The sequence below is a fragment of the Hylobates moloch genome, unplaced genomic scaffold, assembly GCF_009828535.3.
Source record: "Hylobates moloch isolate HMO894 unplaced genomic scaffold, HMol_V3 SCAFFOLD_1, whole genome shotgun sequence".
Classification (NCBI taxonomy): domain Eukaryota; kingdom Metazoa; phylum Chordata; class Mammalia; order Primates; family Hylobatidae; genus Hylobates; species Hylobates moloch.
This window is the reverse complement of record NW_026652276.1, coordinates 125,184,697-125,200,834: the sequence shown is the minus strand read 5'-3', so window position 1 is coordinate 125,200,834 and position 16,138 is coordinate 125,184,697. Positions and strand designations below refer to the sequence as shown.

At 45.6% G+C, this 16,138-nt stretch overlaps 1 protein-coding gene across 6 annotated transcripts in view; it reads left to right on the top strand.

Annotated features, from left to right (window-relative positions):
• Positions 1–10,634, top strand: part of UBE2D4 (ubiquitin conjugating enzyme E2 D4 (putative)) — a 31,891-nt gene extending 21,257 nt beyond the window's left edge. For 3 of the 6 annotated variants that reach the window (XM_058445392.1, XM_058445402.1, XM_058445393.1), the window contains 4 exons: positions 1,545–1,650; positions 3,515–3,608; positions 5,592–5,633; positions 8,771–10,634. In XM_058445392.1, coding sequence (XP_058301375.1) covers positions 1,545–1,650; positions 3,515–3,608; positions 5,592–5,633; positions 8,771–8,804 — 276 coding nt within the window. In that variant the 3' untranslated portion in view covers positions 8,805–10,634. Of the gene's footprint in view, positions 1–1,544; positions 1,651–3,514; positions 3,609–5,591 lie in introns of all 6 variants that reach the window. The other 3 variants (XM_032758236.2, XM_032758238.2, XM_032758237.2) reach the window with 3 other exon arrangements.
• Positions 10,635–16,138: the final 5,504 nt, after the last annotated feature.

Below are 16,138 nucleotides of genomic sequence, written 5' to 3'. Positions count from 1 at the left end.
TTTTCTCTTGTTGCCCAGGATGGAGTGCAATGGCGCAATCTCGGCTCACCACAACCTCCACCTCCCAGGTTCAAGCAATTCTGCCTCAGCCTCCCGAGTAGCTGGGATTACAGGCCTGCACCACCATGCCTGGCTAATTTTGTATTTTTAGTAGAGATGGGGTTTCTCCATGTTGAGACTGGTCTCGAACTCCTGACCTCAGGTGATCCGCCCATCTTGGCCTCCCAAAGTGCTGGGATTACAGGTGTGAGCCACCGTGCCCGGCCCAGTGTTTGGTTTTCTGTCCTTGTGATAGTTCGCTGAGAATGATGGTTTCCAGCTTCATCCATGTCTCTGCAAAGGACATGAACTCATCCTTTTTTGTGGCTGCACAGTATTCCATGGTGTATATATGCCACATTTTCTTAATCCAATCTATCATTGATGGACATTTGGGTTGGTTCCAAGTCTTTGCTATTGTGAATAGTGCCGCAATAAACATACGTGTGCGTGTGTCTTTATAGTAGCACGATTTATAATCCTTTAGGTACATACCCAGTAATGGGATCACTACTGAATCAAATGGCATACCATTTGAAATACCATTTCTAGAACTTTTTTTTTTATTATTATACTTTAAGTTCTAGGGTACATGTGCACAACGTGCAGGATTCCTCAAGGAATACCTTGAGGAATTGCCACACTGTCTTCCACAATGGTTGAACTAATTTACACTCCCACCACCAGTGTAAAAGCATTCCTATTTCCCCACATCCTCTCCAGCATCTGTTGTTTCCTGACTTTTTAATGATCGCCATTCTAACTGCTGTGAGATAGTATCTCATTGTGGTTTTGATTTGCATTTCTCTGATGACCAGTGATGATGAGCATTTTTTATGTGTCTGTTGGCTGCATAAATGTCTTCTTTTGAGAAGTGTCTGTTCATATCCTTTGCCCACTTTTTGATGGAGTTGTTTGATTTTTTCTTATAAATATGTTTAAGTTCTTTGTAGATTCTGGATATTAGCCCTTTGTCAGATAGGTAGATTGCAAAATTTTTCTCCTATTCTGTTGGTTGCCTGTTCACTCTGATGATAGTTTCTTTTGTTGTGCAGAAGCTCTTTAGTTTAGTTAGATCCCATTTGTCTATTTTGGCTTTTGTTGCCATTGCTTTTGGTGTTTTAGTCATGAAGTCTTTGGGCCTGAGCTTTTCTGCTGATACATCAACAAAACATCACTGCTTTTTGCATAAAACTTCTGGGCTTTTGAGTCCTTTCCACCACCCTTGTTACTCCTCAGAGCATACTGCTTTCAGGGAGATGGTATCAATCCCCCTATGTTCAGAATGAGAATCCAGCAGGGAATGGGTCAGGGAACTTCTAGGTGATCACTCACTTCCATATCCCATTAGAGTTTGGGAGTGGGGGTCTGGCTTAGCCTGCACTGTGGGGCCAGGTATGTAGCACACTCCAGGTACAGCCCAGCAGCGGCTGCTTCTGCTTTACTTGGTTCATTTCCCAGACGTCCCTGTGGTTTGTCTGATTTGGGATCTCTTGTCTTTGCAGGTTGCTTTCACAACCAAAATTTATCACCCTAATATCAACAGCAATGGCAGCATCTGCCTCGATATCCTGCGGTCTCAGTGGTCTCCAGCGTTGACTGTGTCAAAAGGTAGAGATGCTGATGGCATGCTCTGTATGCTCTCTTACACATGTTTTTACCCCAGCACTGACTGAGTGGAAATGGAGGCTCAGAGAGAGCAGTCACCTTTCCCAGGTCACATAGCCCTGTCCACTGCTGTGCCTGTAAGTGGATATCCTTACACCCCTACAAGGCAGCACCAGCAGAACTTTGTGCCCCGCTCCCTGGCGCTTCTCGGCAGTCAATTGCCCTGGTGTGCTCAAGACTGTCACATGGGTGCAAGAAGAAAATACTGATTCTACTTATATTTTTTTAATCTAAAAATAAGAAAGGCAAATGTTACATTACCTTCTCTGTTCCCTCATTTATTCATCTAATAAGCACAAAACGGACTGTGAGTCAGCCCTGAAGGAAGATACAGGGCATGCCCCCGGGGGCCTCGAAGTTGGTGGAGAAATCCTCCCTTCACAAAATAAATGATGTTGAGCACATGACTGTGGTTGAAGTTGAAGAAACCAGTCTAAACTGAGCTTGGAAATGCAGATATTCCTTCTGAACTAAGATGGGCTGTGCATGGGCTATGTGTGCACGAGTGACCTGAATGTACATGGTGCAGTATCCTGGCAGGTGGAGCGTGGGTAGGATGGTGAAAAATCAACCCAAGAGAAACAGAGCCTGGCCTAATTTTTAAATTTTTCTGTAGAGGAGACAGGGTCTCACTTTGTTGCCTAGGCCATTCTCAAACTCCTAGCCTCAAGCAATCCTCCCATTGTGGCCTCCCAAAGCACTGGGATTATAGGCATGAGCCACTGTGCCCAGCCAAGTATCTTAAGAAAGGCAAACCTGCCCCTGTCATTTGTAGCTTTATGTGTGGGGACCCGTGGTCAGAACTTTGATGGACTCATTGAATCCAGTTTGTTTGGAATCATATGGTGAGTCGAAAGCAAAGCCAGGAATGAAAGTTTGCATTTCTCTCTGTGACCCCAAGAATCCAGGCACCACAGTTCCTTCTGCTCCTCACTACAGCTCTAGTGGGTGATTCCCTTCCCCTAGGGTTGCTGAGAGCCACACTAAGTGCACATCCTAGAGACGGTGCTGGCACACAGAAGGATGCATCTGCTTTGCAGTTAGACAGACCTGGTTCAGAATCTCTTTATTTTTTTTTTTTGAGATCGAATTTCGCTCTTGTTGCCCAGGCTGGAGTGCAATGGCCTGATCTCAGCTCACTGCAATCTCCACCTCCCAGGTTCAAGAGATTCTCCTGCCTCAGCCTCCCAAGTAGCTGGGATTACAGGCATGCACCACTATGCCTGGCTAATTTTGTATTTTTTTAGTAGAGACAGGGTTTCTCCATGTTGGTCAGGCTGGTCTTGAACTCCCGACCTCAGGTGATCCTCCTGCCTCGGCCTCCCAAAGTGCTGGGATTACAGGCGTGAGCCACCACACCTGGCCCAGAATCTCATTTTTATCCATTTATTGGGTGTTCCAAGTCTGTGACCTTGGACAAGTTACTTGAATGCTCTGAATTCTTGTTTCCTTAACAGTAAACAGGACTCCTAGGACTAAATGCCAGCGGTGCATGATGTAGGGTGCAGACAAGGATGGAGGGCAGTTGGAGACTAAGATGGGGTGCTTCAGTGGAGAAGGGAAATGAGAACCAGGATGCACCCAGGAGGGAAGTATCCTAGCACAGTATGCCTGAGGCCACACAGTGAGGACCGCCTTGGCTGATACGTGGGACAGGGCAAGTGGTGCATCAAGCAATTTAGATTGGGCTGTTGAAGGGAAGACAACTGCTTGGTCAAAATACAGAGTGCAAGTTCAGGGAAGTTTACCCAGGAGTGACCCAGCAGCCTCGTGGCTATAGCTGACCAACCTTTTCTTTTCTTCCCAGTTCTCTTGTCCATCTGCTCGCTGCTCTGCGACCCCAACCCTGATGACCCTCTGGTGCCAGAGATAGCCCACACCTACAAGGCCGACAGAGAGAAGTACGTGTCCTCTTTGGGTTGCCTTTGCACCATGGCTGCCGCAGGCAGCTCCATGCGGTACCTGTGCTCTGAGCTGGTGCTTCTGGGCTACAGGTTCCCACAGACATCTTCCTGCCCATGCTGAGCCATGTGCACAGTGGGTGTGCCCTGGGCTTGGACTCCTGGCTCTCTCACTAACATGTCCTTTGAGTCTAAGGAGGGAGAAGGAGATAAAAGCGGTTCACCTTCCTGGATAACTCATTAGCTGCTGCTACGATATATGAAAACATTGCCAAGCCCTGTCCTCGAGGCCAGCAAAATCAGTGGTCAGCCAAGAACAGACTCAGAAGAATCTGACAACAAGAAAAATTCTGATTTAAATTCTAGGGTTTATAGCCTAAGACAAGGAGATGTCTCCTTGGCTATACCAAAGGTGAGGCTGAGGGCAGTCAAGGTGGGAAACACTGCTGTGGTCAGTTCGCTGGCTCAGCTCAGAAGTCAGCAGTGTGTTAGACCTTCATTGCCAGCTCTCTGTTTAAACACCAATTAACAGACCCAGAATTGTAAAATTCCGACCGCCTAGGCCAGGCACAACCACGTGCACTGTAGCATGAGGGTGTCTGTAGTTGGTGGGGCAGGCACAAGGAGTCATCGCCAAGTGTTAGTCTCTGAGTGCTGACAGCACTGTGAGAGAGGTCCAGGTGTGGCAGGGGCCACAGCAGTCCTGTGAGTGGTGTGAATCTCAGTTGTGGACCTTCAGGGAAGGTATTGCTAGCCCTTTTAAAAGACATCTTCAGTGAGTGCATTCTTCAGTTCACTACTCATTACTTCTTTTCTGTCTGAAGAGATTAGAATAGAGAATAGAGTATGTTTTTTCCTTTTTTTTTTTTTTTTTTTTTGAGGCAAGGTCTCATTCTGTTGCCCAGGCTGCAGCGCAGTGGTGTGATCACAGCTTACTGCAGCCTTAATCTTCCGGGCTCAACCTATCCTCCTGCCTCAGCCTCCTGAGTAGCTGGGACTACAGGCGTGTGCCACCACACCTGGCTAATTTTTTGTAGAGACAGGGTTTTGCCATGTTGCCCAGGCTGGTGTTAAACTCCTGGACTCGAGCAATCTGCCCACCTAGGCCACCCAAAGTGCTGGGATTATAGGCGTGAGCCACCACACTCAGCCACATGTTTTTTTCAAATTATATTTTTCTTAAGACTTTTATAGATCTTATTATTTCCCTCATTGGAGTTTTCTCAATAACAGTCAACATTTTTAATTGGGGTTTAACTTTTGTTTATTTTAACACTTATTATGAGATATTTTAGACATACCAAAAGTGATTTTTTTTCAGTGCCTCTTGTAACTATAAATCTCTCTAATTTATAGTCTCATAGCGTCAAGTCTCATTACAATGATGAGAGTAAGTGCACACACCTGCATAGTCTTCAATGGATGCCCGGCCTGCTCCATGTGCTTTACATATAGAATTCTCTAGTTTCCCCACAAGCACACAAGGCAGATACTTTCCCCATGGCAAGCAATCAAAAAAGCCAGGGCACAGAGGGGCAGAACAGCTGCTGAGGATGGTACCGATGCACACCCTGGTAGGCAGATTCCCAAGCCCTTGTTCTGGAGTTTGTGTGCTGGACAGCCTGTAACTAGTACAAACTGACCTTTGTGTGTCTCTTCTCTGTCCTCCCTGCATCCATATTGTAGGACAAGAGAAAGAAAGAGAGGAAGTCTGTTGCATTATTAAATCTTCCACTGCAGATAGTTATGGAGAATCAACAGTTTGGGGTTTACACATGAGGGGTTCACCCAGCTGGGGGTTTACAGCCATGTCTGATGTGCTCCTGCTCCGGGGAAAGCCTTTATTCCACTCACCCATCAGCCGTAGATGTTTGACAAGCAGCAGCAGCAGCATTCCCCACATCAGTCCTGTTCTCTGCACCACATTGAAGGGAAGTGACCATTTCAAGTGAGGGTGTCACTCCCTCTGCTTTTTTATTCCAGGTACAACAGACTAGCAAGAGAGTGGACACAAAAATATGCTATGTAAGTGCCTCGGAGGTTTTGCATGAGACATTGTCCAAGAGAAGCTGGCAGAGAGGTCTTCCCTTAAAACTTTGGGCTGTTGGCTGAGCCATTCAAAGAGTGTCATCTGTTCTTCAAACAAGTGTTGGTCACCCACTCTCTCCAGCTGCAGCATGTTGGTGCCATTTGCAGCAATTATGGCTTTGACAGTGCCACCTCTTTGATGCCAAATCAGCAGCCATTGTTGTTATGATCTGCAGTCTTCCTGGTGACACTGGAATCTCCCTCTCTGCCGCCTCAGTTTGTCTGCTGGTCTCTTGGGGGGCCAGGCCCTGCACGTCTCTCCTACCTGGCCTCAAATGGTGCTGCTGCCCATGATGGTACCACACCAGGGCCTCAGCCTGGCCCCTCGCCACATACCCTTTGCCTTTTAGAACTCAGTGCCATCCTGGGTGCCCAGGGCAGAGCAGGCTTTCTTCGCACCTCATCTGCTGCAGAACCACATCCTGAGGAGTCTCAGCTTATCCTGGAGGGAATTGGGAACAGTGTCACTGGGAAGTGAAGGCCTAGCCCTGCGGCTTCCACCAGTCTCCTCCTGCAGTGCCACATGCTGGCATTTCTTGCCTCACACTAAGAAGCAGCAAGTGGAAAATTTCAGGATACAAAGCACATAACACCCCATAAGAGATGATTATGTTTTTAGAAGCAAGAGCAAAATTATGAAACCTCTAGAGATTTGGGTCATGTTACTCCATTTGATGAGGATTCTCACTACCATCCGCTCCTCCCATAGGAGCCTACACTAAGTCCAAGTGTGAGCCATTCACAGACTAGAACACAAAGAGGGAGAGAGACTCTTAAATGTAAATAAAAATGCAATTCATTCAGAACTCTAAATGATAATTGACATTTCAGCCTCTTTCTTTTAGGCAGAACAGAAGATACATACTTTTAACAGTTATTTGGAGCCTTAAAATAACTTAAAATAGCCTGTTCGGTGATCGGCTTTCTGCCTTGACTTTCTGATGCAACACATTGTAAGATTTGCCTTTAAAGCTTTGAGCCTTGAGATTAGGTTAGTTAGGAAGAGGACAGCAAAGAGAAGAGATTATTCTAATAAAACTTCCACAGAGGGAAGAAAATTGAGGAGCTTCAGATCTCTAAAGCCAAATTCAACCTGATCTTTCTAGGTTGGTTATAAAGCTGGTCCACTTCCAGGAAGTGATGTGTAGGTGAATAGGAACAAGAGGTGAAGAAGCAGTAAAACTGTGACCGAATGGCCAGATGGGGCTTTTGCAGGCTGATTGAAAGGAAGTCTACAGACCTAACACAAGCAGTCAGCCAAAGGTGGCTGTGGGAGGTTGATTTCTTCCAGAAACTTCCAAGTTGTGGCTACAAATTTATTGCCAGATACTTTCCCACTGAGAATACTGAGGTTATTCACATAATCACTTCCTTAGCAAAGGAAGAAGCACTTTTAACTTGGTCTGCATTCCCTTTGTGAGGGTCCAAATTTAGGATCCTCCTGCTACCATAAGGCCCTTTTTGGGGTCCTTTGAGTGTGGCTGCATCTCACCATGGTGAGGATTGCCTTTTTTTTTTTTTTTTTTTTCCCCAACACAGAGTCTTGCTCTGTCTCCCAGGCTGGAGTGCAGTGATGCGATCTTGGCTCACTGCAACCTCTGCCTCCCAGGTTCAAGCGATTCTCCTGCCTCAGCCTCCTGAGTAGCCGGAATTACAGGCATGCGCCACCATGCTGGGCTAATTTTTGTATTTTTAGTAGAGACGGTGTTTCACCATGTTGGCCAGGCTGGTCTCGAACTCCTGGCCTCAAGTGACCTGCCCACGTTGGCCTCCCAAAGTGCTGGGATTACAGGCGTGAGCCACTGCGCCCAGCAAGGATTGCCGTTTTAATTCTTGTATCTTCACTGCTTCTTTGGTCTTTGCTTAAACAAAACAATAAATCTTAATAGTTGGGGAGAATGCTGTTACCAGTGTGCCCTAGGAAGGCCGTTAGCATATGGCTCTACTGAGCAGCAGTGCCATCTGGTGCCTGAGATCATGTGCTTCAGGCAGTTGTCACACTGCATCTATAGCCAAGCATCACAGAACACTTTACTCATGTGGTCAGGGAAGGTGGGACTGATTCACATGTTAGAGACAGGTCAGATGGGAAAATTAAGGCCCAATTTGGTGTTGGGGAATAACCATACTCTGGTCTTTCAAGTGTAATAGCTGATGATTCCCAAGAAACTGATGAATTTTCTGAGTCCAGACAAAATTTCCCCAAGCCTGCTCTCTCTGTTGGATATATATAACAGAGAAAGTCAAATCAGCCCTTTGGGGTTCGTGGTAAAAATTCACTCACCCATTGAAGCCTACAGTGGCTTTGTACCTTCCAGATCTCTCAGCAAATCCCCTGGGCAGAAATGTCACTTGCTTGCCATGTCTTTGAGGGGTTCAGGTCAGCCTGGAGAACAGGCTCCTTAAGTCAAAAACCTTGTTTTAAGAGCCACTGTGGTACAGTCAATGTAACCCACTTGTGCAGAAGCCATGCTTCCAAGGAAGGTCTCAGGTTGACAACTAGACAGCAAATCCGAGAAGCTAACTGTGGAGTAATGTGTTTTTTCTCTGTGGACAACAGCGATCAGAAAGGTGCTTGATCTTGAACAATTGGTCCATTATGAACAAATGACCATTAGCTCTCCCCCAGAAGCGTCTGTGTTTGCTGAGTGGAGCTGAGATTTTGATCCTCTGTCAGACTCCAGAAAGATCCAGGAGTTCCAAGAACATGGCAAAGGGTCAAAATCTTTGGACAAGGAATTAAAATGTCAGAATGCAAATGTCCAACAGGCCTGGTAGCTCACAGCTATCAACACCCTAGAATTCCACACTGCCTCACTGCAGTTGCTCAAGGATGGGTATGTTTCTGTCTCTGAAATTCAGGAAAAAGCCTTAAGTGCCAGAGAAGGTGCTTCCAAGACTGTCTGCAGAATTCCTTTCCTAGGGTCTGTCTCTGGTACCCAAAAGGGCAGAGAAGGAACTCTAAGATTAGCATAGAGCCACTTATCTCTCCTCCCCTCCCCACCGCTTCTTCCCGTGCTTCCATTCCGCATGGCTGTCTTCTCTGACAGTGACACACACTTCCTCTCCAGCAGTGTCGGGAAAGTTCTGGACCTCTACTGGATCTAGCCATAAATGGTGGTCTTCAGAAAAATGGAGATTGTGGCTGCCAGCACCCACAAGACAGCAGCCTCATGCCATGCAGGCAGCAAGCCATCTTGAACAGTGTTCCTCCCAGAGTCTGCTTCCTCACCTGCTGTTCACTGGTGAGAGGAAAAGGGACTTGTTCTCCCTTGACCAGTTTTCTAGTTTTCCTGTTCCCACTGGTCTTTGCCTGATGACAGAGAAACTTTCTAAAACAAAAACAAAAACAAAAAGCTATAAAAAATCTGCAAAACACCCCATCAGAAGTCAATGATTTCCTTAAAAATACATCTATTTCCTTCCTGTCCTTCTCATCTTCTCCCTTGCCCCCAGACAGGTGTGCTTTCAGGCATCCAGCTGCCTGCATCAGAGCTCCCCTTGAAGGCAGGTGCTCAGCTGGGCTCCATGTTGGAGGGCAACAGCAGAGCTGCCACTTATAGCCGGTCTCTCAACCCTGCTGTCCCCCAGCCCACCCACAATGGCTCAAAAGGCTGGTCTTCTGAGAAAGACTTGCTGCTAGCCAATCATCACAGTCACTTTCCAGTTATGTTAAGTGGCATCAAAGCATTGACTAGCACTTACGGTATACAAGATATGGTAGGAGGAAAAGGGAATTATAGAAAGAAACCATGTGAAAGTATAAAAGTCACTGATAGACTAGATACACGAATGAGAAAGAAATCAAGCATTATCATCACAGAAAACCACCAAATCGCAAAAGATAAGAAAGGGACCAGGCATAGTGGCTCATCCCTGTAATCCCAGCACTTTGGAAGGCTGAGGTGGGAGAACTGCCTAAGGTCAAGAGTTTGAGACCAGCCAAGGCAACATAGTGAGACCCTGTCTCTTATTAAAAAAAGGAAAGGAAAAAAATTTTTCAAGAAGAAGAAAATAACAAAGGACATACAAAATATCAGAAACCAATTAAAATGACAGGAATAAGTCCTCACTCATCAATAACAACCTTGAATGTAAAGAGTTCAAACTTCCCAATTAAAATATATAGCCTTGTTTAGCCGGGCATGGTGGCACATGCCTGTAATCTCAGCTACTCAGGAGGCTGAGGCAGGAGAATCACTTGAACCCGGGAGGTGGAGGTTGCAGTGAGCCGAGATCATGCCACTGCACTCCAGCTTGGGTGACAGAGTGAGACTCTATCTCCAAAAAAATACAATTAAAAAAATATATATATACACACACACACATACCCTTGCTGAGTGTGTTAGAAAAACAAGATCCAGGTGAGGCATGGTGACTCACAACTGTAATCCCCATGCTTTGGGAAGCTGAGGCAGGAGGATATCGCTTGAGTTCAATACCAGCCTGGGCAACATAGCAAGACCACTATCTCTAAAAAAAAAAAAAAAAAAAAAAAATTAGCTGGGCCTGGTGGCGTGTCCCTGTAGTCCTAGCTACTTGGGAGGCTAAGACAGGAGGGTTGTTTGAGTTCAGGAGTTGAAGGCTGCAGTTGAGTTATGATTGCCACTGCACTACAACCTGGGTGACAAAACAAGACCTGGTCTCTAAAATAGATTTTGTAAAATGAATTTAACAAAAACAAGATCCAGCTATATGCTGCCTTTAAGAAACTCACTAAAAAGATGCATATAGACTAAGTGAAGGGATGAAAAAAGATATTCCACTCAAATGTAAACTAAAAGCATGCAGGACTAGCTATACTTAATATCAGACAAAATAGACTTTAAGTCAAAAAACAAAAAGAGAAAAGGTCATTATATAATGATAAAGGGATCAATTCAGCAAGAGGATATAACAATTGTAAATATATATGCATTCAACACTGGAGCACCCAGATATATAGATATATAAAGAAAATATTGTTAGAACTAAAGAGAGAGATACACCCCAATACAATAATAGCTGGAGACTTCAACAGCCCACTTTCAGCATTGAACAGATCATCTAGACAAATCAACAGAGAAATATCAGACTCAATCGGCACTATAGACCAAATGAACCTAATGGATATGTACAGAACATTTCATCTAACAGCTGCAGAGTGAGATCGTCTGTCCCCAGGTGAGTGCAGTGGATCATGGTCATTCGGCTTGCCAGAACTCCCTTCGGTTCAGTTTCTCTTTGCCTACTACAGGCGCCCGCCATCACGCCCGGCTAATTTTTTGTATTTTTAGTAGAGACGGGGTTTCACCGTGGTCTCGATCTCCTGACCTCGTGATCCGCCCGCCTCGGCCTCCCAAAGTGCTGGGATTACAGGCTTGAGCCACCGTGCCCGACCATAAAGTAAATATTACTAGAGATAAAGAGACCCCAGTACAATAAGTTGGGGACTTCAGCACTCACTTTCAGCATTGGACAGATTGTGGTCTAGAAAATCAACATAGAGGCATCAGACTTAAAATACGCTATAGACCAAATGAATCTAAGAGACATTTACAGACTATTTCATTCAACAGCTGCAGAATACATATTCTCATCAGCACATGGAACATTCTCCAGGATAGCCCATATGTTAGGCCACAAAATAAATCTCAACAAATATTTAAAAATCAAAATCCTATCAAGTATCTTATTAGACCACAATGGAATAAAAAGCAGTATGTTGCGGCCTTCAGAACTGTGAGAAACAAATTTCTGTTCTTTCTAAATTAAAAAAGCACTAGAAGTAAGTAACACAAGGAACTCTGGAAACTGTACAAATATGTGAAAATTAAGTAACACCGTCTTGAAAGATCACTGGGTCAGTGAAGAAATTAAGAAGAGGCTGAGCGAAGTGGCTCACACCTGTAATCTCAGCACTTTGGGAGGCCAAGGCGGGCAGATCACTTGAGGTCATGAGTTCAAGACCAGCCTGGCCAACATAGCAACACCCCCATCTCTACTAAAAATACAAAAATTAACGGGCCAGGCGTGGTGGCTCACACTTGTAATCCCAGCACTTTGGGAGGCCATGGCAGGTGGATCACCTGAGCTCAGGTGTTTGACACCAGCCTGGGCAACACAGTGAAACCCCATCTCTACTAAAAATACAAAAAATTAGCTGGGTGTGGTGGCATGTGCCTGTAGTCCCAGCTATTCGGGAGGCTGAGGCAGGAAAATCTCTTGAATCTTGGAGGCAGAGGTTGCAGTGAGCCAAGATTGTGCCACTTCACTCCAGCCTGGGTGACAGAGCAAGACTCTGGCTCAAAAAAAAAAAAAAAAAAAAGAAAAAGATACAAAAATTAGCTGGGTGTGTTGGCGTGCACCTGTAATCCCAGCTACTCGGGAGGCTGAGGTAGGAGAATTGCTTGAACCCGGAGAGGGGGCGGGCAGAGCCAAAATTGTGCCACTGCACTCCAGCCTTGGTGACAGAATAAGACTCTGTCTCCAAAAAAAAAAAAAATTAGTGTCGGGCACGGTGGCTCACGCCTGTAATCCCAGCACTTTGGGAGGTCAAGGCAGGCAGATCACGAGTTCAGGAGTTCAAGACCAGCTGATCAACATGGAGAAACCCCATCTCTACTAAAAATACAAAATTAGCCAGGTGTGGTGGTGCATGCCTGTAATCCCAGCTACTCAGGAGGCTGAGGCAGGAGAATCGCTTGAATCCAGAAGGCGGAGGCTGCAGTGAGCCAAGATTGTGCCATTATACTCCAGCCTGGGCAACCAGAGCAAAACTCCATCTCAAAACAAACAAACAAAAAACACACAAACCTAAAATGCCTCTGTAACACTAATGAAAGGCCACCAGGTTAGAAGGATGAGAGGGGCCTAAATTTGTAGTTAAATGATTACTGCCATTATTCCAAAGGTCACAAGATTTACAACTTCCCCAATAACTCCTGTAAATAACATCACTGTTGTGGAACCTAAGATTGGCCTTTTGAGATGCCTTTTCAGGTTTTTGCATCTCTGATAACTGGATGACCCCAGTTAGACTCCTGTGGCCCCACCCAGAAGCAGACAGCACATGAAGACCATTTTCCACAGCCCTGTGACTGCACCCCAAACCAATTAGCAGCACCCATTCCCTAGCCCCCTGCCTGCCAAACTATTCTTTAAAAATCTTAGCCTCCAAATTTTGGGGGAGGCTGATTTGAGTAATAATAAAACTCTAGTCTCCAATTTAGCTGGCTCTATGTGTATTATACTGTTTCCCTGATCTTGATAGATCAGCTGTATCTGAGCAACAGGAAAGAAGAACCCATGGAATGGTTACAGGACAGCCAACAGGAAACTTAAACAAGAAAAATGGGAGCATGAGAGGGATAAGGGTGAGGTGGTCTACATATGGCAGGCCACATCCTCTCCTCTTTAAAACCCATCAGGGTTTCCATTACACATAGAATAAAACCCAAAGCCCTTCCCTTGGCCTCTCCTTCTCCCTGTGTCCCACTTCTCAGACCAATTAAGCTGGCTCCTACCTCAGAACTCAGTCTCTGCTCCAGGGTTAGTTACCTCCTCTGAGGCTTTCCCTGGCCTATCAAGCTGAAACAGGTTTCCATATACTACAACAGGAAGCAGTATCATGCTCCCTCAAACTTCTCACCACCAGAGACTCCTCCTTATAGTCTTCTCTACATGGAGCCTGGTCACCTCGCTCAGCTGATCTAATTCCAGAACACAGAGACCTGCTTCTTTGGCCTGCCCAACCTGGTTTCAGGTAAGGGTAGCTTCTCCTCAGGTAGACTAAAATTTGAAAAGTGCTCCCAGACCTTCTAGGGCTTCCACCTGGGACTGGTGGCCAACTGGGTGAAGGAACCTGACGACTAGAAGGTAATTAAATAGGAGTATTCCCAGACAAAGAAGAGAAAAAAAGATATGTTCACCAAAGAGAAGGCGGTAGAAGTACCATAAGACTGATGGCCAAACTCCTCTGTAATGTGGAGACTGGGGGCAGAGGGATGAGGGGGCAGAAAGTCACCTGAGGGTCTGGTCTGAAGGAAAAACAAGCAGAGATGTTACTGAAGTAAGGGGGGGAAAGACTGAAAATTAGGAGATCTGGAGAGCCTCTATTTATGTAAATTCACTTTTTCTAATGTAAACAGTAGTGAAGTCAAAGTAGAGAAGTAGGGAGACCTGCACTGTGGAAAAGAGAAAAGATTGAAAAGAAGATCCAGGACGAATTCAAAGGAGGGGTGAAGGCTGCAGACTGGACTGCTGAGGAGAAGGGATATTTTGTCAGAACTTGAGACTTCTCCAGGTCAGGATGAAGTAACTTTTCCTCTCAGAAATGTCAGAGCTTCTGCCTGTAAGACAAGTGCTGTTGTTCAAATGTATCCACCAAAGTTCATGTCTTAGAGGCTTGATCTCCAACGTGATGGTGTTGAGTGGTGGGAGGTGGGAGGTGCTTAGGCTCTCATGAATGGATTAATGCCATTATTTTGGAAGTGGGTTTGTTACCCATGAAGGGTGTCCAGGTTCTTGGTGTCATGAACAAAGAATTGGACAAAATGCACAAAGAAAGCAAGGAAAGAATGAAGCAACAAAAGCAGAGATTTATCGAAAATGAAGGTACACTCCACAGGGTGAGACTGGCTTGAGCAAGTGGCTCAAGAGCCTGGTTACAGAATTTTTTGGGGGTTACAGAATTTTTTGGAGGTTTCCCATTGGTTACTTGGTGTACACCCTTGTAAATGAAGTAGTGCCCACAATCAGTCTGATTGGTTGAGGGAGGGGACCTATCAGAGGCTGAAGCGAAGTTTCAAAGTTACACCCTATGCAAACCTCTGATTGATTACAGAAAGGCTGAAGTGAAGTTACAAAGTTATACTCCTATGCAAATGAAGACTTGGCCCATGACCAGCCTGATTGGTTGTGGGAAGGGACCAATCAGAGGTACTTTCAATTTTTCATCTACCATGCAGAAAAAGGTGGTGGGGGGGTTGCAAAGAAAGTAGCAGCCTCTGGTCCTTTTGTTACTTGGTCATAACAGGGGTTATGGGGTTTTCCTTTTGATTTGGTTCTAGGAGGTTAGTGTGAATTGGCATTCGGTTCCCTGCTTCTAGCCCGTATTCTCCTGCCTCAGGTTCATTAGAAAAGACTGAGTTTGGGGCCCGGCGGGGTGGCTCACACCTGTAATCCCAGCACTTTGGGAGGCCAAGGTGGGCAGATCACGAGGTCAAGAGATCAAGACCATCCTGGCCAACATGGTGAAACCCCGTCTCTACTAAAAATACAAAAATTAGCTGGGCATGGTGGCACGTGCCTGTAGTCCCAGCTACTTGGGAGGCCAAGACAGGAGAATTGCTTGAACTTGGGGGGCAGAGGTTGCAGTGAGCCGAGTTCATGGTCACTGCACTCCAGCCTGGCTACAGAGTGAGACTCCATCTCAAAAAAAAAAAAAATGAGTTTGGCCCCTTTTAGTCTCTCTCTCATCCTCTTTGCCCTTTCACCATGTTATGATGCAGCAAGAAACCCCTCACCAGATACTAGTGCCATGACCTTGGATTTCCCAGCCTCCAGAACTGTGAGAAAATAAATTTCTGTTCTATGTAAATTACATAGTCTGTGGTACTTTGTTATAGCAGCACAAAACAAGACAACAAGCAACAATGATGTGAACAGAAAGAAAAATGGGCATAACAAATGAACCATGTTTTTGTCCAAATTAGGTCCACAAGTCCTTATCTGCACCATCCAGACTCAAACACCTTAAGATTTTGGTAGTTCATTTGGTAGCAAAAACTGACCTTAATTGCCATGAGGATATTTAGAGTCTTCTTATATTCTGCTTAGCTGATTATTCACACATATCACAGCAAAAGCATGAACATGTCTGATTACCAGTTCCTCTCCAGATCCTGTGATAAGGGCTTACAGCGTATACAGGACATACGTGGTATAACTTTTCTGAAATCTTAGATTGAATTCCAAAGCACATCTGGACTTAAGGGACTGTGGATATATACATATATATATATGTATTTTGTTTTTGTTTTTGTTTTTTTGAGACAGAGCCCTGCTCTGCCACCCAGGCTGGAGTGCAGTGGCGCTATGTTGGCTCAGTGCAATCTCCGCCTCCTGGGTTCACGCCATTCTCCTGCCTCAGCCTCCCTAGTAGCTGGGACTACAGGCGCACGCGGCCACGCCCTGCTAATTTTTTCTATTTTTAGTAGAGACAGGGTTTCACCGTGTTAGCCAGGATGCTGTCGATCTCCTGACCTTGTGATCCGCCCGCCTCGGCCTCCCAAAGTGCTGGGATTACAGGCGTGAGCCACCGCGCCCGGCAGGATTTATATTTTAAGGAGGCAGGGGAATTATTCTCCATGGGAGGAAAGAAGCTGTGAGCTGCCTTGCGCTTTGGCATGTTTCTCTATCATGCAGATAAGAAGCTAGTTCAGTCAAGCGTACGCAGATTT